At 39.5% G+C, this 27430-nt stretch overlaps 1 protein-coding gene across 8 annotated transcripts in view; it reads right to left on the minus strand.

Annotated features, from left to right (window-relative positions):
* The window catches only part of CTNNA2 (catenin alpha 2), a 962766-nt gene that overhangs the window by 77174 nt on the left and 858162 nt on the right, over positions 1 to 27430 (minus strand). For 7 of the 8 annotated variants that reach the window (XM_006098480.1, XM_023762210.1, XM_023762215.1 and 4 more), the window contains 3 exons: positions 22344 to 22436; positions 21127 to 21283; positions 13913 to 14113 (listed from right to left, as the gene is read on the minus strand). In XM_006098480.1, coding sequence (XP_006098542.1) covers positions 13913 to 14113; positions 21127 to 21283; positions 22344 to 22436 — 451 coding nt within the window. The remainder of the gene's footprint in view (positions 1 to 13912; positions 14114 to 21126; positions 21284 to 22343; positions 22437 to 27430) is intronic. The other variant, XM_023762214.1, reaches the window with a different exon arrangement.

A 27430-nucleotide genomic window follows, 5' to 3' on the forward strand; every position in this document is an offset into this window, starting at 1 on the left:
TTCATTCTTTGCATTTTGTCCCTTTATCATGCTTCTAGCACAGCTAATCTCTGCAACTGGAAGAACAATGAGAATTTAAAAAAAAGAGGGGGGGGGATATAAGGAAAAACTCATTTGCCATCAAGTATTTCAGAGATAAAATGAGCTGTATTACATTTCACATACTAAATCTCTCTCTTTCTGCCCATCATTTCATATTAGTTCAGTAATCATATTAAAGAGGTTCATGAGTCATCAACCAAGTTATTAGTGAGCATTGTAGGTTTGGTCTCTAGGGGCCTTTCAGAAAGCTGAGCTCAGGATCCTTTCAGAACTGCCTGAGTAGGAGCTTCACCACTAAGCATGGAGAAACACTCATTATTGTATCCTTGACTAGTTCACCAAGGCCAAGCTAGCATATCTTTATGCATAGGAGGCACCTGATAGTGGTGGTGCAGTCAATCCACATGCTCCCTTAAGTGTGTTCTTTACAAAACTTTATTACTACAGACACAGAGAAAACAGACAAAGCCCCTGTTGTAAAGAAAGAACCAATCTAAAAAAAATGTTCATAAGAAACAGAAACATAAGAATGAGAATATTTGAAAAAACCTAGAAAGAGAGTAAAATATCAGGACTTGAAGGAGTTGGGGTCAATTCCAATGCAGGAATTAGTACATCATACTCCTCCCCTACTCATCACAAATATTATTATGCCCCTATTTTAACAGTTAGAGTCAGGTAAAGAATTGGGTATTATCAGAGTAACTGGAGCCAAAATTAATTTGGAGAGACACTGTGGGGGCAATTTCAATATCCCCCTAGAGCAGGGAAGTACTGTTGTTTCTATAGGTAACCCTTTCTTTCCCTGAATTGGTTGTCAGACACTGCTAAGACTTTTTATTCAAATGCCCCAAATGAGATGCTAGGTAAGAGAAGAGAGTGTACAATCTAAACCATGTGGGACCTGCATTTGCCCAAAGCAAAGTCTGTCTGGCATTTGCAAGCTTTGGATATACCTGATATTCATCTCATCCATGAGGCATCATCACTTAGTGAACAGCCTGTTTGAGTCTGAAACTCCAAGTCATCTTCCCTATACAAGCAGGAACTAATGCAAAGTGAAGTAGTGACACACTCACTGCTTTGGTACCACTCAAAAATAATGGAACAGCCCTAACCGGTTTGGATCAGTGGATAGAGCATAGGCCTGCGGACTGAAGGGTCCCAGGTAAGATTCCGGTCAAGGGCATGTACCTTGATTGTGGGCACATCCCCAGTAGGAGGTGTGCAGGAGGCAGCTGATCGATGTTTCTCTCTCATCGATGTTTCTAGCTCTCTATCCCTCTCCCTTCCTCTCTGTAAAAAAATCAAAAAATATATTAAAAAGATAATAATGGAACAAAAACCACAGAAGCTAGCCTCGGCTTTATGTTGGTTCAGGAGTTTTAGTAAACAACTTCATGATTATGTTAGTAGGGGATGTTCTAGGATTTCCGTCATGCCCAAACAGGGATCTTCAAAAATCCTGAGTTCAGAATCTTTTTAGGGCTACTTGGGTTTCTAACTATTGGGCAAGAAGTAAATAATTGAATAGATCTATAAGTCGACTTTGTTGATAGTGGCTATTTCATTTTTCTATGTCATATATAGATTCATGCACTTCCACCAGATGTCAATCATGTCCCACAAGGTACAAAAGTAGCCAGAATCTTGTTGACTCACTTGGCTAGGGTTTCCTGCATTATCTAGTTCTTACACTTCTCACCCTGATTTTGCACATTCGCTCTAATCCTTGTCGACTTTCATCACCGCTGGCTACACAGCTTCTTCTGAGATTCTGAGATTAATGTTTGACTCTCTGAACCTAAGTCAAATGAAATTTTTCTTAGTGATATTAATTTTTTCTTCCCTCTGATATGTACTAGTGATTTCAATTTTTCTTTTTTCTTCCCTTTGAATTATGTACCAGCTTTATTATGTTTCTCTGCACAATTCCCCCAATCTGTCTTTCTCTACTCCAACTCCCCCCTCTTCAATCACCTTGAGCCAATTTTAGTTTTCCCTTCCCCACTACCTAGCTATGCTATTTTCCTCTATTCTTTTGAGAGATTGAGACAGTAGCACTCAGCTAAGCTGTGCTGAGCTTTCTGGTCCATAGAAATGATGACATAATGTTTATAATATCAATCTATTAATAGTTAGGGTGATTTTTTTTACACAACAGTGGATAACTAAGAGTTGCTACGCCATAAATAGAAATATCAGTAAAAATAGCAGGGCATTAAAATTTCTGCTCAATTGTAGCAAGTATCATTAGTCTAGGTTTCTCATCTTTGTATTGGGTCAAGACAAAAGTATAATTGAATCTCAATATTTCATTTTGTACAAGTTAACCAATTTGAACCTCAGTTACTCAGTTGTAAAACAGAGATAATGACAGAGGTCCTTTGGGTTTTACATAAAGTTTAGAAATAATGCATTCAATAATTTTTAATGGACTATTATATATAAGCACATAGGCAGTACTTTAGGCACTGGGAATGAAGTGACAAAACAAAAGGATCTTTCCTACAAGGCATAAAAGAATGGAATGTACGTACAATGCTTGCCATTATGTCTGGCACATGAAAGATTCACAGTAAAGAGTTCTTGTAACTGTTTTCACATCATGACCCTTTGTGTCTACCCAGCCATGCACCCTTTTCATTGCTTGTAGCAGGCAAAATCTTCCAGTCTCCTTTGGAGGTACAATCACGTGATTCACCCCCCAAAAGTACACCTTGTTGGAGTAAGTTGAACATAGCATACCAACTAGTGCTGAAATTTCTGAAAATTGAGAAGTTGGGACAACTTATATTTTTAAAAAAAGTATCCCTGCTTTTATGCCCTTATCTCTCCTTGACCGGACCATATCAGCCTTCTGATGACTTTGCATGTTTAATAATAACTCTCCTATAATATCTGTTATTAGGGCAAGATTTTATAAGCTTACTCCTAGAATTTTTCTTTTTGTCTTGATTGCCAGAAAGGTCTGTGTTAAACATTGTATTCCATTATGACCTCCAGATCCATGAGGAAAGATAATCTTTAAAAGTTAAGAGACTTTGCAAAATAATAAAACCTAGTTTTCCTAGCTCAAATAAAATACTTTTTTCAAAACACCTCCCAGCTTAATCTAATATTGTGAGACTCCTTCCCTTCTATTTCAAACTTTTATTTTATTATATATGAATTGATTTATTGGATTTGAATCTTGAGTATCCCCAAATGCTTTCCGAAATTTGGTAGAGACAGTTCACAAATACTTAAATACTCCCTCTAAATTAAAACTGTACGGTCTAGACCAGCCGTGGGCAAACTATGGCCCGCGGGCCGGATCCGGCCCGTTTGAAATGAATAAAACTAAAAAAAAAAAAAAAAAAAAAGACCGTACCCTTTTATGTAATGATGTTTACTTTGAATTTATATTAGTTCACACAAACACTCCATCCATGCTTTTGTTCCGGCCCTCAGGTCCAGTTTAAGAACCCATTGTGGCCCTCGAGTCAAAAAGTTTGCCCACCCCTGGTCTAGACCAATGACATACTAGATTTTATGGTGCTTTATTTTAATCACTCTTAATCAAGTTAGAAGATGTTGAGCACCGGAAGCCAGGAGCAAGGACAAAAGAAGCCCAGCTTACTTTGTTCCTTACTCCCAGGTGACTATTTGTCTACTCTTCCTACCTTTCCAGACACGCGTCAGCAGCATTCTGGCTAGTTCTAATTCTTTCATCTGTATGTATTCGTGGACTCTGTTTCATCAGAGTCAGTCATCTGTTTCCTCTGTGGGAGTTCCTAAAGGCTTCCATTTTCATAAATTCATGTTTGCAAAATTACAATGTACATTTCAAACATCCAAATCCAGAAGGCCATACATAACCCATGAGCTGAATTGCTTGATGAAAGATGAAAAAGCACTGCCTAGAAAAAGGGGAAAAAACTCCTCTAAATTCCATTCACGATGACTGCCCTGAGAGAAACGGGGGACATCCATCTGCGCTTGTCTAGACACAAATCCCTTTCCCGACGGAAAGAAAATGCTTGCTAGGAAAGTTCTCTTAGATTTTAAAATAAGCATTTCAAAAATAATCACAAAAGGATTATTAAGTTACAAAGAAAGGATGCCACCTTTAATTCTGAAACTTAAGGGAGGAATAACGAACTGAACGTGCCTTATTTAATTTACAGTGTTTCTGGAAACCAAGCTTGATAAATACAGTTAAATCTGGCATCACTGAGGTTTAAAGGATTAACATGTAGTAAAATAATTGTTAAAAATGGATTGCACATAATTTTAAAGATTCTGATTTTGATCATTTCAACTTGTAATTTTTAAAAAGGATACAATCACCCCGATAAGGTATTACTCTGTCAGACATGTTTTTCATTTATATTAATAAACACTTTTAAGCTTCAACTCTAATCAAGGATAGAAAAAATGAAGAGGTGGTCTTAAATGTCAGGAGGTTAAAATTTAATTAGGAAGTAATACATACACACACACACACACACATACCCTAGACCAGCCATGGGCAAACTACAGCCCACGGGCCGGATCCGGCCCATTTGAAATGAATAAAACTAAAAAAAAAAGACCATACCCTTTTATGTAATGATGTTTACTTTGAATTTATATTAGTTCACACAAACACTCCATCCATGCTTTTGTTCCGGCCCTCCGGTCCAGTTTAAGAACCCATTGTGGCCCTCGAGTCAAAAAGTTTGCCCACCCCTGCCCTAGACTCTAGGGGTGTGGGTGTGTGTGTGTGTGTGTATTACTTCCTAATTAAAAGACACAAAGGTAGACAGAACACAGATACTTACATAAAGACAGACAAAAGGGCAAACAAAGAGCTTGCAACATGGGGCAGTATATAGTTGGTGTGTAATGGGTGACACGGGTAAGAGCAAAGGGGGCACCGAGGAGTGGGATTGGTTGATGCAGTTAGAGAGAAAACTTTACAGACAAGGACAAAGCCAGCCATTGCTATAGAACAAGTAAAATATAGAGACAAAAGCCAGGTGGGGAGGCTATTTTGGGATCATTTTGACCAGAATAAACAGAGCTTCTTTGGTTCTTATGTCCATCTGTTACTTCAGGTCCTCTAGCTACAAGCAAAGCTTCTTATTTCCCCTGATCAAACTATTTCTGGAATACACCAGTGACGTGTCACATGCTCTCTAACAAGTGACTGTCAGCATATCCTCCCTTTCTTTGATTCAAGCACCTGTCACTGATCTGGCAGATATTCTAGTCAAGGGGACTTACTACCACCTCTCTTGTGCACAATTAATACATCCTGGCCACAATCCCAGTGGACACCTGTGCAGGTCCTTCCTCTGTGCACTGTCACTACCATGAATGCCAGTCCTTGGGGCCCTGGGAGTGAGGAAGAAGTACCACATCCTTTGCAGTCCCCAGAATTATGAATCCGTGATGTGACTCATGCAGAACTGGAGGTTCATGGTCTTCCTTTTAGTTTCACTTTGACAACCAGGCACTAGGAAAGTGATGTTTCCACCACTGTGTTGCTCTAAACTACAGATACGTAAACATGGAACTGTGCCCACCCGTTCCCACCTCCACTTCCATAGGAGAGGTTTATTATCAGGCTAAAATTGTGTCTTACTTTCTCTCCTTAAGTTGTATTTTCTCAGGTGATTCTTCAGCCCCTCGATGCTGAGAGAGTTGGACATGTTTTTATTCTAGCAGAACATATTATTTACAAATAAGCCAAAATAGGGAAAATATTCTTATGTTTCTTCATGGCCAGGGCTTTCTGACTGGTAATGTGGTTCAAAAGATGACTCAATAAAAGTCCTATGACAGTGAAATAAAACTGCAAATCTCCAGGTTATCTATCTCCTGCAGAGAAATGTGTTTACATGTCAAAAGGGGATAAAACCTAGAGTCATTCATTTATATTCCAAAGAGTTGTATCAACATAGGGACATTTCCTGGAGGGGGTTTATTAATGTTAAAGAGAAAAGGGGCCTGGCTGGCGTGGCTCAGTGGTTGAGCGTTGACTTATGAACCAGGTGAACCAGGAGGTCATGGGTTCAATTCCTGGTCAGGGCATATGCCCGGGTTTTGGACTTGCTCCCCAGTAGGGAGCATGCAGGAGGCAGTTGATCAATGATTCTCTCTCATAATTAATGTTTCTCTCTCTCTCTCCCTCCTCTTCTCCGAAATCAGTAAAAATGTATTTTTTTTAAAGAGCAAAGTTTTCTCTTCTCCTCTTAGGAGGGGAGAGAGGCAGCTGAGCACCAGTTCCTACATAAACTCTCAGATTCATAATTCTGTGGCTCCTCTCCTGTAGTATGGACCCCCCTTATATGTGCAAAATTCATTTGCCCTCATCACATGCCTTGAGAAGCAGAATGAAGTACGGGGAACTAGCAAGGTTACTGTTGTAATTAACATGTTTTTTCTCTGAGCCAGGAATCTTTCATTTGTTTTCAGGATAAAATAAATATAGGTATTTAAAACCATCAGCCAAATTCCTACAATACCTGAAGTATGTAGGTTCAGTCATACAGAAAGAGCTTTAGGACAAAATACACATGTGCCTATTTAAGGGCTATTCAAGGGCTAAAATGTCCTTCTCATTCCTCCTACACTTCTGACTTCCACCACCAGGAATATCACAACCACCACCAAGTAAAACATTTCCTCCATATCATAATCCATTTAAGCTTTCAGAGATAAATACTTTACACCTATAATAAGGGCCATATTAAAATACATATATTAGGATGTCTAGGCTGAAAAACCTCGGTCATTAGAGAATCTGTTGAAATTCTTTACTTCCATAATCAAATTTTAAGGTCGATTATGGAGAACTGAACTTAGACTGTAATAGGCTTTTTATCTATAATATGGGATGTTATTTGTCTTCCCAATAATCTCTCCCTACCATCTTCTTCTGATATTGATCTTCCTTCAGTCTGCACCCTACACATCAAGTCACATATATAGACCTGTCCAATCATAAAACTTAATCTCTCTAGCAACAGAAATCAGTCCAAGTGGAATAAGTATAGTCTAGTCCAAGTGACTAAGCAGATTGCTTCCCTTTAGAAAGGGAATGTAGAAAGGAAGGGGGGTGGGGGAATGTCTTCATATTTAGCTACAAACCTAAGGATGCTAGAGGACCTATTCTCTACTGAAACAAAAATGTAATATCCTATTTTTTGTATTCAATACATACACATTAAATGCTAATTATATAACACTGTTCTAGCCTCTAGGCACCTACAGAACCACCTGCCTCTAGGAACTGAATCTAGTTGGGGACCATGTAACTGAAGAGAACATATGTCAAAAGACTGATAGAATGGTCCCTACTATCTTCAGCTGAGACTTGAGCCAGATTTTGAAGGATAAGTTCAAGGCACAGCTGTAGAGAAAGAGAAAACGGAGAACATTACTGGAAGGAGAGTGGAAACAGAACGGATATGTTTTGCTTGAAGAATAATGAACACACCTGTTTAAATGGATCAGACGATGTTTTTACAGAGGATTCATGGGCAACAATTATCCATCTTAAGTGCAGTCACCAGGAAGCCAGTAGACAGTGGCTTTTTTCCTGTCTTCCCATACAGTCTTTCACATATATTCCAATATCACTGACCATTCTTGGATGACAAAACATCAGGCAATACATCAGAAGCTAAGGCCCAGAGCATTAACTAATTTGTGTAAGGTCACAGTTAGTTGGTAGAAGTCAAGGAATTGAGTTCTTCTGATTCCTAACCTGGATTTGTTCTACTACATTATATTGAGATGCAAATGTGCCCCTCATTACTATTCCCAGTTAGGGAACTTTTTATTTGTTAATCATCTTACATATAGAAATAGTGGAAGACATCTCTTGTTTTTATGAAAACTTCACAGAAGCATAAAAGTAAAAATTATATCATCTCTACTAAGTGAAAACAGAGAATCTAGAGAGGCTACATACTGTATGATTCCAACTATATGACATCCTAGAAATGACAAAACTATGGAGACGGTAGAACGATCTATGGTTGCCAGGGAGTTGGGAGGAGGAGAGGGATGATTAGATGGAGTACAAAGTATTTTTATGACAGTGAAAAATACATTGTATGATAACATAAGGATGGACACATGTTATTACACATTAGTCAAACCCATAGAATATACACCAAGAGTTAACTCTAATTAACTATGGACTTCAGATGATTATGATGTGTTAATATAGGTCATTAATTGTGACAAATTTACCAATCTTGTAGGGGTTATCAATAATATGGGACACTATGCATATGTGCAATCCAGGGGTATACGGGAAATATCTATATCTTCCCTTCAATTTTTCTATGAGCATTAAACTGTTCTAAAATAATAAAGTCTTAATAAAAAAATTATGCCATCTGTTTGGCCCCCGTGTTCTCCAAAATAATGGAATTTTAATTTCTGCATATAAAGTGCTTAATATCAGAATCCTATTAAAAATACAGTATTTTTTTGTCCCCTTTGAAGAAGAAACTGCCTGATCACGTACACATTGCCACAAACTTGCATCAACTATCAACCTTAAAAAGTGACATTTCAATGTAATCTGTTCAGTGAAGAGTGAGCTACTCTCTACATATCTAAATATGATATCACTGAATATATTTTGCCCCCTCCCCAACCTTATGCAGCAACCTGACTGTAAATGAGATCTGTGAAGATGGGTCTGGTTAAGTGTTCACTTACTACCAAGCTGTTAACAATTGATTATGATTCAGGTTTTATTGAACAGCACATCCAATATGTAAGCAGGTAATGGGGCTGATGAAAACACAATAAACTTGCTCTACATCAGCCTAATTTAGTTTCATAAAAAACAAATAGGTAATTTTTATATAATATTGCCCTAGAATGTTAGCATCCTCATAATCCACGAAATTATTCCTCCAATTTAACTCGGCAGTCATATGAACCCAAAAAGCACTCTTGAGCAAAACATGGTCTTTACTGAGGAAGTAATATAATTCAAGGGGAAATAACCCACAGACCATTTTGTCACTCTTTAGTTCTGTTTCTAGTCACTCAAGTAAGGCAGCCAGGTGGCAAACTGGGAGTTTCTCCACAGAGAGCCACCCCTGGTCATTTACAAGTCTAACGGGGGGGCTGGCCTGTGTTTACAAACACCTTTAGCAGCAAAGTATGGTCTAGCCCAGTGATGGCGAACCTTTTGAGCTCGGCGTGTCAGCATTTTGAAAAACCCTAACTTAACTCTGGTGCCGTGTCACATATAGAAATTTGTTGATATTTGCAACCATAGTAAAACAAAGGCTTATATTTTTGATATTTATTTTATATATTTAAATGCCACTTAACAAAGAAAAATCAACCAAAAAAATGAGTTCGTGTGTCACCTCTGACATGCGTGTCATAGGTTCGCCATCACTGGTCTAGACAAGAGTTTTTGAACATTCTGCCTCTTCTTAGATTCTTTTTTGTAATATACTCTTTTTTTAAACAATATATTTTATTGATTTTTTTACAGAGAGGAAGGGAAAGGGATAGAGAGTTAGAAACATCGATGAGAGAGAAACATCAATCAGCTGCCTCCTGCACACCCCCTACTGGGGATGTGTCCGCAACCAAGGTACATGCCCTTGACTGGAATCGAACCTGGGACCCTTGAGTCTGTAGGCCAACACTCTATGCACTGAGCCAAACCGGTCAGGGCTGTAATATATTCTTATTCTATTCCCTTTACCACGCCCTATGGCCACAACACATGGGCTCCACTCTGCCTTAAACTTGCCCCTATTTCAGGATATTTCTTCCTTTAGGCAGTTATTTTCAAGGGGGTTATCCCCTCCCAAGGACCCATGGAAATATCTAGAGACACTAGGTTGTCACAACTGGGGAAGGAGAAGGGAGGAGGTCCTAGTGCAGTGGTTCTCAACCTTCTGGCCCTTTGAATACAGTTCCTCATGTTGTGACCCAACCATAAAATTATTTTCGTTGCTACTTCATAACTGTAATGTTGCTACTGTTATGAATTGTAATGTAAATATCTGATATGCAGGATGGTCTTAGGGGACCCCTGTGAAAGGGTCATTCGACCGCCAAAGGGGTCGCTACCCACAGGTTGAGAACCGCTGTCCTAGTGGGTTAAGGCCAGGGTGGTTGTACAGGAGAGCTCCCCGCCCCCAAGAAAGAATTACTCAGGCTAAAACGTCTATAGTACAGAGGTTGGAAACATTCTGCCTTAGGGTCTTGAGTCTAATAACTTGGATGTAAAACTAGGCAGAACCTTGTAGGTTGTAACAAGGCAAAAGAAAATGTGAGCGTTTGTCTTCCATGTCTTGGACTCCTTTCTTTTTTCCTCATCCTTTGTCTTAGTATCTCCCCTTCTTTGACCAATGCCCCTGTGTTCTCTTCCCAAAATAAGATATACTCTCAGGACAGAGTTTGACAGGCTTATATAAAAAAATAAGTGACCAACTCAATGTGACTATAAGATTTTTTTTAAATCAGAAAGAAAACATCAGCCCAAAAGTAGAAACTTGGGCATTAGTGATATGCATAAGAGTTTTTTTGAGGACATATGCCTCATTCACATGCCCAGAAACTGACAAGAGAACTAATTCATTTTAGAAATATATATATTTTTTTTCAACAAAACTCTGCACAGTCGTAATCATAGATCTAATCTCTGATCCTATGGTCTTCCTCAAACTCCATGTGTCTAGTACATACTCCAACAATTCTAATTAGCAACCAATGAGTTAAAAGCTAATATTTTTGCTTTCATTTCTTTAACAAATTCTGTAGTTACACATAAAGAACCAATTCTGTTCCTTTTTAAGAAAAATTGGTGACAGAAGCAAATTAATTCATATACCTTGCATATTCTAGTTCTTAGCCCAATAACGTCCACTTTTCCTTGACATGTAGTATTATATCTCTTACTACAGTTGTGTACAAACTATCTATTTCAAAGTCTTCCACCTGGTTACTTTTGAGTTATCTTCAATAGATCTTGAAAAATAGAATGCATCTAACTATCTTAACTATCTTTCTCATCTCATCTATTTAATTAAAAATTAAATGTGGACATCAGAATCAAGAAGGTGATTCAGTTACGTCCCCAGAGTATTCAATTACTGTATGAGAGGGCTAGGATGAGAATGTTAAAAGCTCTGAAAATTAACAAATAAGAGCAAAATCTTGATTAGCAACAACAACCCAGAACAAATTGCTCTGTTTCACTGATTTTCTTTTTCAGTTAAAAAAATCAACCAGAAAATTATATACATTTCAAGACACTGGTGAAAATTATGTTAAAATATCTCAATCAACTAAGCACGCTGTCCTTGCTTTTAAGCAGATTTTGACTCAATGGGCACTACTCCTTCTGTTCATTAAAGCATCCCAAAATAGAGTAAGGAAAAAAAACTGCCTCTTGAAAAATGCCTAAAATCTTTGTGTGCACAAAAAAAAAATTGCATGTAAATTCTGTATCTTTCATCTTCTAGAATTATCATTCCCACCACTCAGGAGCAGGCATGAGCTGAGTCCTCTCTGTCTCTGAAAGTCTTTTTTTTCAATCTTTAATTTCTTTATTGATTAAGGTATTACATATGTGACCTCATTCCCCCCATAACTCCCCCCCACTCATGCCCTCGGCCCCCTGTTGTCTGTGTCCATTGGTTGGGCTTATATGCATGCATATAAGTCCTTTGGTTGATCTATCCCCCTTACCCCCACCCTCCCCTACTTTCCCTCTGAGATTTGCCAGTCTTATCGCTGCTTCTCTGTCTCTGGATCTATCCATTTTCATCAGCCTATGTTGTTCTCTATATTCCACAAATGAGTGAGATCATGTGTTATTTATCTTTCTCTGACTGGCTTATTTCACTTAGCATCTGACAGTCTTTACCTAGTGTCATACCCAAGGGGGTGCTGCCATGTGTCAGTGATGCCATGTGAAGCTGAGACTTTATAACAAATAGAGCAAAAGGGCCAGATACTGAGAGCCACAGGAATGTGAGAGGGGTCCTCTAATGGGTGCAAGAAAAGTCCTTAAATTGGAAAGTTATATCCCTATTGCTTAAATCTTCCAAGTGAAGAAAGAAATACTATTATGACTTGCTGTGTTGCTCTATTGAATGCAAAGGGCAAGCCAATTTGAAAGAAAACGGTGCTGAATTTCAGCTAGTTCAGTGGTTCTCAACCTTCTTAATGCCGAGACCCTATAATATAGTTCCTCATGTTGTGGTGACTCCCAACCATAAAATTATTTTTGTTGCTACTTCATAACTGTAATTTTGCTACTGTTATGAATCGTAATGTAAATATCTGATATGCAGGATGTATTTTCATTGTTTCAAATTGAACATAATTAAAGCATAGTGATTAATCACAAAAACAATATGCAATTATATATTCAATATGTGTTTTCCGATGGTCTTAGGCGACCCCTGTGAAAGGGTCGTTCGACCCCCAAGGGGATCGTGGCCCACAGGTTGAGAACCCCTGAGCTAGTTAAAATGCAAGTAGATTTTTATCCTTATTGTTATCATTATTATTTCTAAGTCTAAATCTGTGAGGATTCTGAAGAACAACAATCTCTGGATATGCTCTTTATTTTGTGACATTACACTATATCCATTCTGCTTATATTTCTAAGAGTGCAACCAATGTCTCTATTCATCTCTTTTTTTTCTTCGTATTCCAGAATAAATATCTACAGAAGTCTTTGTAAATAACCTTAGCCCTGTAGAAGGAAACGTATTTGTAACACAGAGAACTTGGAACACTGCTGTATCTGACCTTTTAGAGACACATCTAGTTTTGAAAAGCCCAGTGGTTCCAAAGTCCATGTGCAGCCTGGAGAAGCCCCCTCGCCTTGGGGTGTAAGGCGAGGTCATTCCATACAGGCATGGGACCCAAGTCATTACCTAGTCAAAACCCCGTGCAATATTGATTTAAATTCGCTTTGTGTTCTCTCCTTCCTTGAATTTATCCTCATTCCCCCGTACATACAAATTCACAAGGCATGAAGGACTTTAGAAATGGACTAAAGCCAAGAGACACTAGTCAGGAGCATAAACTACTAAAAATAGGCCAGTTTTTGACACAACTATTCAAAGTTAGGGGTGGTTCTACTAACTCAGTGGAAGTAAGTCTTTTTGTCGGTCCCAATGCACCAGAGAGCTATGACAGGCTCATATAAGTAACTGTGTCTTACCACAGCACCGATTCCCAGGTGGGCAGTCACACCCCCTGGAGGGGGGCATGTAAGGCTTTCCTAGAGGGGCAGGACATATATTGAAGGCTTAACCCTTTGTCAGAAGCCACCACCTCCTTTAAGTGCTTCCTTGTCAGAAATTACCTAGAGCCTTTATGCTTCCTTCCCACTATGGTTGTCCATAGTCCTTCCTCAAGGTCCTACCTTCTCAAGAAACAGACTAAGGAATAGTTTTTTCAACTTTGAGATTCCAAGTTCCAATCATATTGCCACTACCTTGTAGCCTTGCAAAACTTTTTCTTCTCTTAACTGATTCAAACTTCCACGTGTGCATATGTAATTGGAAATAAATTTTTATTATCTGCCTACTGCTTTTGTAATTGGAAATAAATTTTTATTATCTGCCTACTTCATAAGGTCCTTGTGAGGATCAAATGAGATTATATATGAAAACTACAAAGTCACATATGCATGCAAAGCAAAAAAAAATCATTATTCTGCTAAAGTTATACAAATTTCAACTCAAGAAACAAAGCAGCAAGCACCCCTTCCATGATCATGCATAATACAGACGCATAAAGGCCTAAAGAACACAATGAAACAGATTTATTCAAATATGGACATTAATCACTCATTGACATTTTGGTCGAATCTATGTGCCATGTTTACCTGTCTCAGAGAGCAATTTTGTAGCTTCCAGCACCTTCTCAGTGTAAACACCAGCTTCATAGTTCTCCATTTCAGCATTGATGATGTGTATGACTCGAGCTGCCCGGCCCCTGATGGCCCCCGCAGTCCGGTCCAGAGTGTCCACATCCCCCTCTTGTAGAGCTATCACACATTTGTTCACGTCCTCCAAGATGTGATTTTCTGGGGGGGAAACATTTACACGTTTTTATAATCTTATATCACTCAAACCTTTAAGAAGCAATCTAAGATTCATCAACTATCATGAACCATCATCTTGCATATCAATATATGCCTGATGACACAAAAGTGATATTTAAAGGACAGAGTTTATCATTACAATAGTGAGCCTCGAGCTTGAGCAGCAGCCTGAGGACTAACAGAATCATATAGACCAGCGGTTCTCAACCTGTGGGTAGCGACCCCTTTGGCGGTCGAACGACCCTTTCACAGGAGTCGCCTAAGACCATCCTGCATATCAGATATTTACATTATGATTCATAACAGTAGCAACATTACAGTTATGAAGTAGCAACGAAAATAATTTTATGGTTGGGTCACAACATGAGGAACTGTATTTAAAGGGCCAGAAGGTTGAGAACCACTGATATAGACTGTTAGGAGTCATTCCCAGTATTTTTTATTCAGTCTGGAGTGGAGCCCAAGAAACTGTATTTCTATCAAGTTCTCAGGTGATGTTAATGTTTCTGGTTTAGAGACCATTCTTTGAGGAGCATTAACTTAAATATCCCTTTCTTGGTTTCAATGTTTGAGAGCTATTGCATGGAAAGGTCTTTTAGAAGTGGTTATGCAGCTAATACAAAGTTGACTGGCCAAGCAGAAACATTTCTGGACATGACCGGCTTTAAGCTCATGTTTGTTGGATCATGTTTTTATTAAGGAGCATTTAGGGGAAACCATAGAATGAACAAACATCACCCAGTCAGTCTTCTAATGTCATATCATGCACACGGTATGTGCAATGGGGAAACTGATCAGGTGAATATGGTCACAGAGTTCTCCACAATTAAAATACAATCCAGTCTTGTGGCTGATTCCCTCAGGTTAGCATCGAGATCAGCGATTACTTTGTGGCTATTGCCCCAAATAGAATCAAGCAGGCAGGGTAGGAGGCTTCATGCTCCACTAGCACAGAGAAAATACGCAATCTGGTCCCTTACCATTTTGCAAGTGTGCAGTTCTGTATTTCCCACATCCAATGTGAAATTTGTAATCATGTCCCTTGTGTATAACCACTTTTTAAAATATATTTTTATTAATTTCAGAAAGGGAGTGGGAGAGAGATAGAAACATCAATGATGAGAGAGAATCATTGATGGGCTGCCTCCTGTATGCCCCACACTTGGGATTGAGCCCACAACCTGGGCATGTGCCCTGATCAGAAATGGAACCTTGACCTCTTGGTTCATAGGTTGACGCTCAACCACTGAGCCACACCGGTCAGGCTGTATATTCTTTAGAAATGGAATACTAAGGAAATGTTAAAAAAGTTTAGTATTTTTAGTTTCAGGAAAGAAAAGACCTTAAACTGAAAGTACACACCTACACACTCCTAATAGATTAAATAGAACAAGTTTAATAGTCTTAAATAATCTGGTACCTTTTAAAATTTAAATAATCTGGTACCTTTTAAAAATTATAACTGCCAGACTCAATGAATAGATAAGGACTAAAATAAGTGTTCCCCACAATGTTTGCCACTTTAAGAAGTTTCTAGAACTAGTTCTAATTTTAAAATTCCCAAAGAAGGAGAAATGAGAGGGCACTTGGCAAACCCCTGTCTCTACCATGGATCTCTCCTACTTTCATTAAACCATCACTCACAGGGAATATTTGTTCTTATAGAACATTTGGTAGAAAACTGCAAAGTATAACTTACTTTTCATTAAGAACATCTGTTTTGACCTCATATAATATGATTTCCTCACTCAACAATTACAAATGTCTGGTTTCTACTTTTTCCAGTTCTTTAATCTCAATTAGAATAGAAAAATAAAGGCAGTGTTTACATTTTAATATTCAGATATCTTAAAATCACAAGAAGTAGTACTTCTGAATGTTGATGTTTTTCTAAGTAAAAGATAAAAACAACTGTGAAAATTAGACTTAGAAGTTTTCATTGTGATTACGGAGACTGCTGAAAATCACCCCTTTATAAGATATAAATCTTGGATTATATCATGGAAATACACCTGAGAAAAGGGTTTACTCAAATGAAATTCAGGACAGGATTTTAAATTCAAAAGTTGGGTTGACGTAGGCCTCGTACTTCCTGGCTGGATCCCTCCAGACAATTGGAATGCTCCCTGATCCCTGAAAGTGAGCAACTGAGAAGTCCTAGTGTCAAAAACAGCCATCCAGTTGCCATTTTCTTTGAATAACCTCGTATAAGAAAAGGCATAGCTCCTGCTTTTCTGTGCATAAAGATGGAATTTTGGAGTTGAATGCAAACAAGAATCTGTTAATTATATTAGATACTAATCGCTTTGGCATTAATACATTAAAAAAAAATTAAGCAACCCACTTATGACTCAATATTCTAAAAGAAAATGATAGTTTTTAAAAAATCCCATTTCCCAAACTAGAAACATGCAACTAATTTAATTAGACAAGAAATATGCTTCTGTATATATAACTGTATCTGAAGGAGGCCAGCAGAACTTGAAAATCCATGATATAAAAAACATTTTATGCTAAGTGAAATAAGCCAGTCAGAGAAAGACAAATACCATATGATCTCACTTATATGTGGAATCTAATGAATAAAATAAACTGGCAAACAAAATAGAAACAGAGGCATGGATACGTGGAACAGACTGACAGCTGTCAGAGGGAGTGGGGAGCAGGGGACTGGATGAGAGAAGGTGAAGGAATTAACCTAAGAACATATATGCATAACCACAGTGTGCTGATGGACAGAGGGACGTGTGGGGAGAGGGCTGGGTGGAGGTGATCAAAGGGGGGGGGCATTTGTAATAGTGTAAATAAAAGTTTAAAAAAACACATTGCTTTTAATTAGTCATATCATCAACTAATTTGTGCAATGATAATCAAGTTAACCGTATCCTGTGAATAAAGTATTGACTCAGTTTTCTGAATAACTTTTTTGGAAATGCTAAGATAGTTTTCTCAGCATTTCCCAACCTTCTCCAATGAGAGGTGCCCCTTTCATGGAAAAAGTAAATTACAATTCCCTCATAGTAACAGTTATACTGTAGATGGGACTATATAAAAGCTCCAATGATAGAGAATGCTTTAAATAAACTTGCATTTTATTAATCTAAGTACCAACAATGCATTTTAAAAAGAGCTCCACCTGTTTACATAGACATTTGATTTGAACACAAGACCATACTTTGTAAATATAACCCCTTGTAAAAGTTGTTCCCCTCCTACTCCCTACATCCTCGGGCCTGGGGCTCACAGGCTTGGAAGCACACTGGCCTAGTATCTAGCAAGAAGGGCAATGAACTACTTAAAGGCAAATCCACATGGGACAGTGCCTTACACACAAGAGGCAATCAAGGGAACAGTGAATAAATTTGTCCATTGAAAAGGGACAATCAAATATATTATTTTGATCCTAAGGTATTTTCAAGAGAAAGAAATCATTAAGAAAGGAGGAGTGCTGTTCCAACTAGAAACAGATATAGAAGTGAAAGTAGCAATACAAAGCATGTGTATTCCAGAGGTGATTACCCTGCCTGGAAACCTGCTCAGATACTTTGAATATTGCACCTGGATATGAAGCGTGGTGTTTAAACATATCATAGAACATTGGACTGCAACAGCTTTTGTGAGAAACTTCCTTGAATTTTTGCAACCTATTTCAGAAAAGAGGTAACTTTGTTACAAAAACCACTGATGACCAAACTACTTGATTATTATAAGCCTTAAAGCTATTGTTTCTAAGTTCAAAAACAAACTTTTTACTGTATGAATTTTTTAAAGGAAACACTGGAGACCCTGGAGTCAAAAAGATAAAAAGAAAGAAAGAAAGAGAGAGAGAGAGAGAGAGAGAGAGAGAGAGAGAGAGAGAAAGAGAGAGAGAGAGAGAGAGAGAGAGAGAGAGAGAGAAAGAGAGAGAGAGAGAGAGAGAGAGAGACAGACAAAGAAAGAAAGAAAGAAAGAAAGAAAGAAAGAAAGAAAGAAAGAAAGAAAGAAAGAAAGAAAGAAAGAAAGAAAGGAAAGAGAGAAACTCTTGGACAGTATGGGGTTGAGTGAACAGCTTTTTCTGATCTTAGATGCCTGCTATTTTGTGAGCCAAACCCAAGAATTACACTGTCACATGGTTAATGCCAAGATGCTCATTTTAAAACACTATTAAAATTGTAGCTTTTGCCCAGTGGGAAAAGTTTAAGTGCTCTAACACAGCCATTCCACTTCTTTATGAGCCCGGGCCACAGCAGAAAATTGGTTTTGCTCCTGTAATGTTAATAGCCAGCATCATTGCACCCCAAACTTGTTGCTTTGCAAGTGGACACATTAAGCACTCAGACACCCAAGTTCAGGTAGCATGAAACAAAACAAAACGCAGAAAACTATAATCCTTTAAGCACGCAGATCCTTCTTGTTGTTTACATAGAGTTTCCTGCCAGATTAGATATTCCCTTCAGAAGAAACGGACACATAAAATGTCATTAATGCCATTTCAAAAGGTCTCCTGGGCCAAACTTGCAATTTATGGATGCAAATGTTTGGGCTCCAGCTTCGAGAGAGATGAAAAGTAGTTTCCCCAGCTACTGGGCTGTGTCCAGAGCCTGCCAGCAGGAGAGAGTGGGCTGTGTCACTATTTGTCAAGCTCCCCTGTGGCAAGGTGCCTGTCACCTGCAAAGGACTGCCGAGGCTGGCTCCCTGACCGCGCCTGCTCCTTTTCCCATCATGGCACACTGCGGCGCCTGGACCGCTGGGGTTGGACTGCACCATGTTATCAGCGGAAGCCAAAGCCTTTTCCTGTGGCTGGGAATAATGAGATGCACAAAGACATGGCAGGGAGAAAGGTGGCAAAGAGGCCCGGCTGGTGGGAGAAAATTCAGAAATGCTTTGCACGATTGGAAAACCCCGAGGTGAGGCCTGCCCGCTTTGTTCCTCCCCACCCTCAGAAAGTTTTGTACGTGCATTTAAAGCAAAGGAGAAGTTGGGAAAGTTTGAACTTCTGAACTCTTTGGGAAAGGCAGCGCATGGGTGTTTCCTACTCATCTGTAAGTAGGAGGGGAAGCAGAGTAAGATTCTCGGGGGATACTGGGATTGCTCTGTGAGATCTGAGGCTGGGTCTGGGGGTCCCCTTACCCCTTTTGGGGGCCCCTGCAGCCATCCTGGGGGAAACTGACTACACACCGGAAAGATACTCAATAGTGTTGCCCACCCTTCTGTTCCCCACTGTCCAAATCCCCAACAAGGCTATCCAAACAGTTCCTAAGCACCTTATGGGAGGTGCAATTCTTGGGTATATCTTTTATGTTGTTAGGACTCAGCCATCAGCAAAGCAAATATCACAGGAATGGCAACATATTGAGTTCTGCATCAACCAAGCCCTGGGTACCGGTATATTTAAATGAATAGATGGTTTGACAAGTCCTCAAAAATAGGGCGCCTTGGAAATGAAGAACAGGGCAGAGTTCTGAAAGGGACTGGAGAGAGGAATGGGGATACCACAGGTGGGGAGAAGGGAGCTGCAAGGAAAGCTGGGAGCACCATCGGAAACTCCCCTTCTAGCTTGGCTTGTTGAGAACGATATAGCTTCTGAAAGAGGATAATCTGAACTTGAATACCTTCTCCACCAGGTGACCTACCCTCTCAATGACTTTGTTTTCTCAAAGGAAGACTTAGAATACCAATACCTATTTTATAGAATGTTGGCGAGAATTCAAGCAAACAGCAGAGTGCCGGGCAAATTATAGACACTGAGCAGGTGTTAGCTTGTTTTTCCCCATCTCCTTGTCTTGCCCTCCATGGTTTCAATGTTGGCTTTTCGATTACCCATCAGATCTATAGATTCCACTCTGCTGCTGTCAGATAAGCTTTAAACAGAAGCCCCCAGTAGGAGTTCGTTTTCTGTTTCTGCATGCGAAGGGAAGAATGCACCCAGGAAAAGTTCCCAAATACGATAAGCCTCCCTAGGAATCTCTCCCACACTGTTGTACTCAGGGGCCCTGTCTGCCTGATCCCCACCCACTGGCAGTGCTGTGAGGCCAAGAACAAGAATAGCCTGGTCAAGGTTATTGCTGACTGAGTTGACAGATGTGACTCCCACACACCTGTGGGTAGAATCAATTTGAAATTTTCAAGGGTCACTTGGTTATCTGAATACCTCACACCGGAGGCCGATGTTTTGCAGTGACCTCTTCCCCCCACTCCTCCCACAGAGACTCTCCTACGTGAGTGAACCGAGCCAAATGTGTTTGGAAAAAGGCCCATTTGCTGGCTGGTTGCCCTGTTTGGCAATGGCGCCGGTGAGTCCCGTTAAAGGTCAAAATGACTACATGGTGATTCAAAGGAACTAACATCCTCCCATCTGGCTGCATTTACAAAGGAGAAAGTTACAATTTCAAGTGATGACTAGTTCTATTTGCTTTCTTTCACTTCCTTACACAACCTCGTAGACAAGTGCTCAAAGCCTCCATCGCTCCCAAGTGCCTTCTAATGGGTTCATTCTGTGGCTAATATTTCTTCCTGGCTTATGACCAACCTGGATAACTTCAGTTATTGCAAAAATGACCCCCTTAACACAGCCAATTTGGCATAGCAGATTGTATATATACACACACTTACACATAAACCATGGGGATTAACCAACCCCAGACCCCAGACCCTTTGCAGGTGAGTGATTCAGATGCATCAGAGGTCATAGGTCATCCTGTTTTAATAAGCACCAGGAACTAGAAAGGGACCTAAGTGTTCTTACTTAATCTGTTCAGGCTTCTGATATCTTCAGAAAGCTGTGCATGCCCCCCTCCCCGACTTGTCCCCAAAGCTTTGACTAGTATCTTGAAATGATGTGCAGACCAAAGACGCATTTTCAAGAGGGTGTTACTGGCACATTTGCAGAAATGATGGAAAGCTCAGAGGGCCAAGAAGAGCACTTGAAACACAGACCCATGACATTTATAAATGATCCCTTATCTCATCCTGTCCTCCTCCTTCAGCCGCCTTCTACGGAGCCTGCTCCTGATTACCTGAGACAGAAAGAAAGTCATCCACCGAGGTGATGTCATCCACGGCCTCCGTCAGCACTCGGACCTGCTTCTCCCACTGGTCTTTGAAGACGTCCATGTTGTCCTGAGCAACTTTGCTCTGCGGCCGGGCAGCCAGCGTGAGAGCAGCATTGATGACCTATTTGTTCGAAACAATCCAGGGACATATTGAAAACCCTGTTCAAAATACCATGTTGCAACTCTGGACTGTGTAGCTTCCTCGGATAAATGGGTTCTCAGGGTCCAGAAGGACAATCGAAGACATGAATGATAACAGATCCAGAGACAGAGAAGCATTGATCAGACCATCAAACCTCAGAGGGGAAGGTAGGGGAAGGTGGGGGTAAGGGGGAGAGATCAACCAAAGGACTTGTATGCATGCATATGAGCCTAACCAATAGACACAGACACCAGGAGGGTGAGGGCATGAGTAGGGGGCAATAGGGGGGATAAGGACACATATGTAATACCTTAATCAATAAAGAAAAAAACATTATTAAAAAAACATGAATAATGAGGTAGGTTATCATTAGCTTTCGTTTGCTTTGCTTTGCTTCTCTTTGAAGATACAGTAATTAGCATCAGGTTTCAGAAAGTGTTTACTGGACAAGTCCTGTTTATTTATCACAGATGTGGCAGCAACATAACTCCTGTTCTACATGTGCAAGCTTATAATTTAGTTGTTGAGACAAGGCAAATAGATACGGAGGGTTTAAATAACAGCCCCAAACAAAGAAAAGGAAGTCAATATGAGTGGGAAAGACAGTAATTGCCACAGTGATTCTGAAGAGATTGGAATAGTTAGATGTTGTTTTTGTTTTTATAAAAGTAGGATTTGAAACAGCCCATGGATGTTGGTTAGCACATTCCAGTGCTAGGAAAGAGGTCAAGGGAAGGAGTTACATGAGGGCTGGAGTATGGAAGGTCCTAAATATTAGGTCACCAATGGACTTTAAAAAAAACCAAATATGTTTTTATTGACTTTAGAGACAGAGGAAGGGAGATAAAGAGAGACAGAAAGAGACATTGATTGGCTACCTTCTGCACGCCCTGTACTGGGGATTGAGGCGGAAACCTGAGCATGTGCCCTGACCAGAAATGGAACCCATGACCTTTTAGTGCATGGAGTGACCTCAACTAAGTGAGCCACACTGGCCAGGGCACCGATGGGCTTTTAAAATGAAGAGATTGAGGCTCACCTGGGGACACAGGCTGTCGATCTGGGTAGCTGCCATTCGGACCAATTTCACCCCTTCCTCATTGTTGGAGATGGAACAGGCCAAATTGGCAACCTGTATTGAAGAAAATTTGAGGGAAAATTATATTGAGACAGAGGAAAAGGGTACTGTTGCATGACCTTGCACCTTCCCTGGAGAGGGGCACATCCAGGAGAAATCCTTCACAGATAACATATGAGTACCCTTCAGTGTTGAACCAAATGGTAGTAGTTTTAATAGTAAGCTAGGCATTTCTCCCAGAATAGGGTGCTAATAAATTATTGCTTCGGGATTCTCATGCACACACAATAATGCATTTAACTGTGTTGCTTTGAACCACTGTCTGCTATGAGCTTCCCTGATCCACCCACACTGTCACTTGAGCCCCCTAAAGACTCATCCCTGAGTGCAGAACATTGTGATTTTGACCAAATCAGTATTAAATCCTGATCAGTGAGAGAGACGCTACAGGCAATGCTTTGGATTTAAAAGAGACTCATACTATGCTGAAAATCGGAGCCTCTACCCAAAGGAACTCAGAGCTGCCTGTCATGAAGATGTTAGTCCACAGTAACCAACTCAAATGCTTTCAGGGGCCACATAGGCCTGAGAAATGGATACAAGAGACTGGTATAATCCCTAGGCAACAGTGGAGCATGGAGCAAATGAGAACATGCAGGTCTAGTATAAAGGCATGCAAGTTTCATATTTTTAACACGTGATACCATCCCAAACCAGCCGAACTGAATTCAAGTTCCAAGGTCAAGCATTTCAATTTGTGTTATGCCTTCTCTTGAAGGAGTGAAAATTGGTAATACAAGGTCAGATTGATTGGCCAAGGGCAATAGCACACAAAACCACCATCAAAACACTGATCAGTCCCATCAGGCTCGTGTCAAGAGGACAGGAGGATGGGGATTAGAAAGAGCAAAGGAGAAGAGAAGGGCCATCAGACCCAGGAGGAGGAGGGCAAATAGAACAAGTGATTAGCAGAGAGACAATCCCCAGAAGCCTCCTGGCCACCTGCCCCGTTGTATCTGGCTCACTTCTGCTCTCTAAAATCAGGCTGCTTTCCTACCACATCTTAATGCCCTCAGAGATCGCACTGCACTACACATGTGTATAGTTCTTAGTGAGAAAGGAACCTCAGACAGTGGGGAGCAGTGGGAAGAGCACAGAACTAGAGGACTGTTCCTGATCAACAAAAGGGGATGGGTAGATGGCAATACTAGAAATACCTTCAAATACCACTACAGTGAATCATTAATCCAAAGAATCCAGTTTTGAAGCTTTTAGGGACATGTTAACTCTATTACAGTAAGAATATATACTATGAGAAACCACAGACTGAGTTCCAAACATTATTATGTAGTTTCTTATATTTAATAGCTTACCTTTGATTCTTCAGATAGTTTTCACTATTTAACTTAGTCTTCAGAATAAGTCCATGAAAAAAATAAATATACCTTACTATATCCATTCACAGGATACTAAAGGCCCAGAGGTATGAGGCTCCATGGAGGCAGAGCACAATCTAATAACATAAGTTCTCAATTTATTTTTTGTTGTATCATACTAGAGACCCAGTGCATGAAAATTCATGTACTGGAGGGGTCTCTCTCAGCCCAGCCTGACCCCTCTCACAACCTTCCATTTTATGAAAAAAAATTTCAGATAATAGTTTTGTTTGTTCTTTATCATCGTGCTTGGTGTATGATAGAAACTTGTGGTCACACTTTTGCATAGCAGTAAACAATTGCGAGAGTTTGGTATGACTCCATGTAACAACAATATGAAAACTTAAATAATGATTCAGAAACCAGTCTTGGGTAATATTTGCTGTATTTTTATAAGAAGAGGAAAGAAGTACCCATATTCTTACATATATATATATATATATATATATATATATATATATGAATAAGAGAACCAGATGTGTATCTTTTTTATTGACTTTTTAAGACAGAGGAAGGGAAACGAAGAGAGGGAGGGAGAGGGAGGGAGAGAGAGGGAGAAAGAGAGAGAGAGAGGGAGGGGGAGAGAGAGAAAGAGAGAGAGAGAGAGAGAGAGAGAGAGAGAAAGAAAGAAACATGGATGTGAGAGTGAAACACTGACCAGCTGCCTCCTACATACCTCCAACTGGGGATTGAGCCCACACTGTGCATGTGTCCCGACGGGGAATTGAAGTGGTGACCTTTTGGTGCACAGGATGATGCCCTACCAACTGAGCCACACCGGCCAGGGACAGATTATGTTTCTCTTGATGGAAGGATATAACATTATGTATGAAATGTTTTTGCCAAAAACAAACAAACAAAATGGGAAATGATCTACCTTAGGATACATTCTGAATTTACAGGAAATTCAAGAGACAAAGAAACATGTGAAATAAAACCACATAAATTGAATCATGAAAATCCTGATGATAATAAACTGGTCAGAAGAAGTCAGATCTTTTTTGATTCCTGAATAGAATAAAGCATAATACACCCTTCCATAATATGCAATTAAATAAATACATAATAAAAGTACATTGTGAAACAAATAAATTTAAGTATTGATTAAATATTTGATAATATTAAGGAGTTATTTTTTTCTTTAGAGGAGACAATTTCATGCAATCTAAACTTTCATTTTTCTGCAGATTTCAATCTGCAAAGACATGCTTTTTTAGTTCTCATATTACTTTTATTTAAATATGTAATTTTTTAAAAGATGGGTAAAAAGGAGTTGATATTTTAAAGTATGCTAATATTTATTTTAAGTGTCATGGCTTTTAGAGATAAATATGAAGATGCTTATGGATGAAATCATATGTTTGCGATTTTCTTTACATTATCTAGGGCAGGGAAAATGGGTATAAGTATAGAAAAAACAAGATTGACCATTAGTTCGTAATTATTGAGGGTGGATAATAATATATGATGGTTCATTATGCATACTCTACTTTCGCTTGAAATTTTCCATAATATTTTTTAATTAAAATAACACCCATAGCAACCACGATCTATTACATCCCAGCTCTGGTGAAACACTTTCTTGCACTTGGATGACTCTCAGAGGAACAGAATAAGTTAGGGAGAACTCTGAGCATGAGTGGAATTAAGCTTGCAGACAACAGAGCACTACCAGCCTGAGCCTGTGAGAGGAACCTCTAACTGGCATACTCTAACAGGTGACTTATACACCTTCACTCCAGACCTCAGTCTCCTGCCCATGCTGGCTGCAGGTCCCCAGGAAGAAGCTACACCTAGGAGCCTTAGGGCTGAGAAGAGCTGGCAGTGAGGAGATGCCAATCCGTGACTTCTACATGGTGATAATGAATTTTTCCTTGTGTATCTTTTGAAATGTTTCTTCATCCTTAGTTCAAATAAATTCTATTATGACTTAGATCTAATGTGGGAACATCACTGCCCAACAGAAATCTTAGTAGGGGGGATAGTACTAGCAACACTTAGCAAAAAAGTAAAGAGTTGGCAACTCCGGATAGTTCTCCAATTATTTATTCTCTTTAATTTACTGATCCATAAGTGCTAAAGTCTGGCAGCCTCCATTCCGCAATGTATTCCTGCTCTTTAAGTCCACTTAAAATCAGAATTTCACTTCCCTTGTATTGTACTCTGAAACATTCGGAAAATATTTCCAATATGATGCTAAGGATTTCACTATCTCCAGAGGCAGGCTTGTATATTTTAAATTGGTCATGGACTCAATCCAAAGTCCTACCTTCCTTATTTTCCTTTGGCTTCCCTTTCTGCTTCTCACTAGATCACAGGCATTGTAGTGGCTCTGAACATGGTTTTACATATTGTGACTTCTAGAATTCTGGCAGCAAATACTACATTTCAGTCTTGAGGCAATAATGCAGCTTGAATTGCCACCTAACATTTCAACACCAGTCCAAGACCACTGCACACAATAGGTTCTTAATAATTGATTTAAATGACCTGATATTTAACTATAGCTCTTATGTTATAATATCAGAAACTCTGATAAAAATGTCCTATTTTCCAAATCACAATATTTTCTCCTTAAAAACAAAACAATTTAGCATGATAATTTTCCTAATGCGGGGAGAAGAGGAAGGGAATAGTAGATTAAAATAATTAGACATTTTAAAAAGATTAATGGCAATAACAATGTAGACAACAGACCATTAATAGATTTGTGTTACTAGATTTTACCCCAAAAGATATTGAACAACATGATTCAATTTTTATTTTTATTTTATTAATCCTTACCCAAGGACATGCTTATTGTTTTTTAGAGAGAGGGGAAGAGAGAGCGGAGAGAAACATTGATCAGCTGCCTCTGGCACAAACCCCAACTGGGGATTGAACCCACAACCTATGTATGTGCCCTGGTTGGGAATTCAACCCTCGACCTTTCAGTGTAGGAGATGACAACACTCCAACCAGCTGAGCCACACCAGCCAGGCTGGGTGAGTATGAATAAATTTAATAGAATTTTGAAACCTGCTTGAGTCAACCAAACAAGTAACATTTATGGGCTGGCTCCGGCCTCTGCTTCCTCCACTCTTGAATTGTTTACTGCTTAGCTGAATCAACAAGAATCATTTGACCTTCCTAGAGGCTTAGAAAACAATAAAGTATGCCATTGACTATTAAATGCTGCACTACTTTGATTGATTTGGGATTTCTGAAAGTGACGAGGTCCATGAATAAAGGGGGCACAGCTCCATGGTGAACTAATCATACTAAATTCCAAGCAATCTTTTATGAAAGGAAGAGTCACCCCCTTTACCCATTCTCCCCACACTCTGCCCTCCTGCATAATTCTGGGAGCTTAATGGATTTGGCAAAGTAGCAACTGAGAGGACTGGGCCAAGTTTTCTACCTCCGACTTACTGCCTTAAAGATGGTTATCTTGGAGAAAAGAAGGAAGGTTAGTAGTCATCACTAAATTGTGTACTGTGTACAAGAACGGTATGGATTCAGAAAAAGGAGCAATCAGGACTCCTGGGTGGGAGTCAGTAAACATGTCATAGAGAGTTAAGAGATCCATCTGACAATGTTTCTTTTCTGATTGCTGATTAGCATAATCTCCTG

This window comes from Myotis lucifugus, unplaced genomic scaffold (assembly GCF_000147115.1).
Source record: "Myotis lucifugus unplaced genomic scaffold, Myoluc2.0 scaffold_237, whole genome shotgun sequence".
In the NCBI taxonomy this organism is placed as follows: domain Eukaryota; kingdom Metazoa; phylum Chordata; class Mammalia; order Chiroptera; family Vespertilionidae; genus Myotis; species Myotis lucifugus.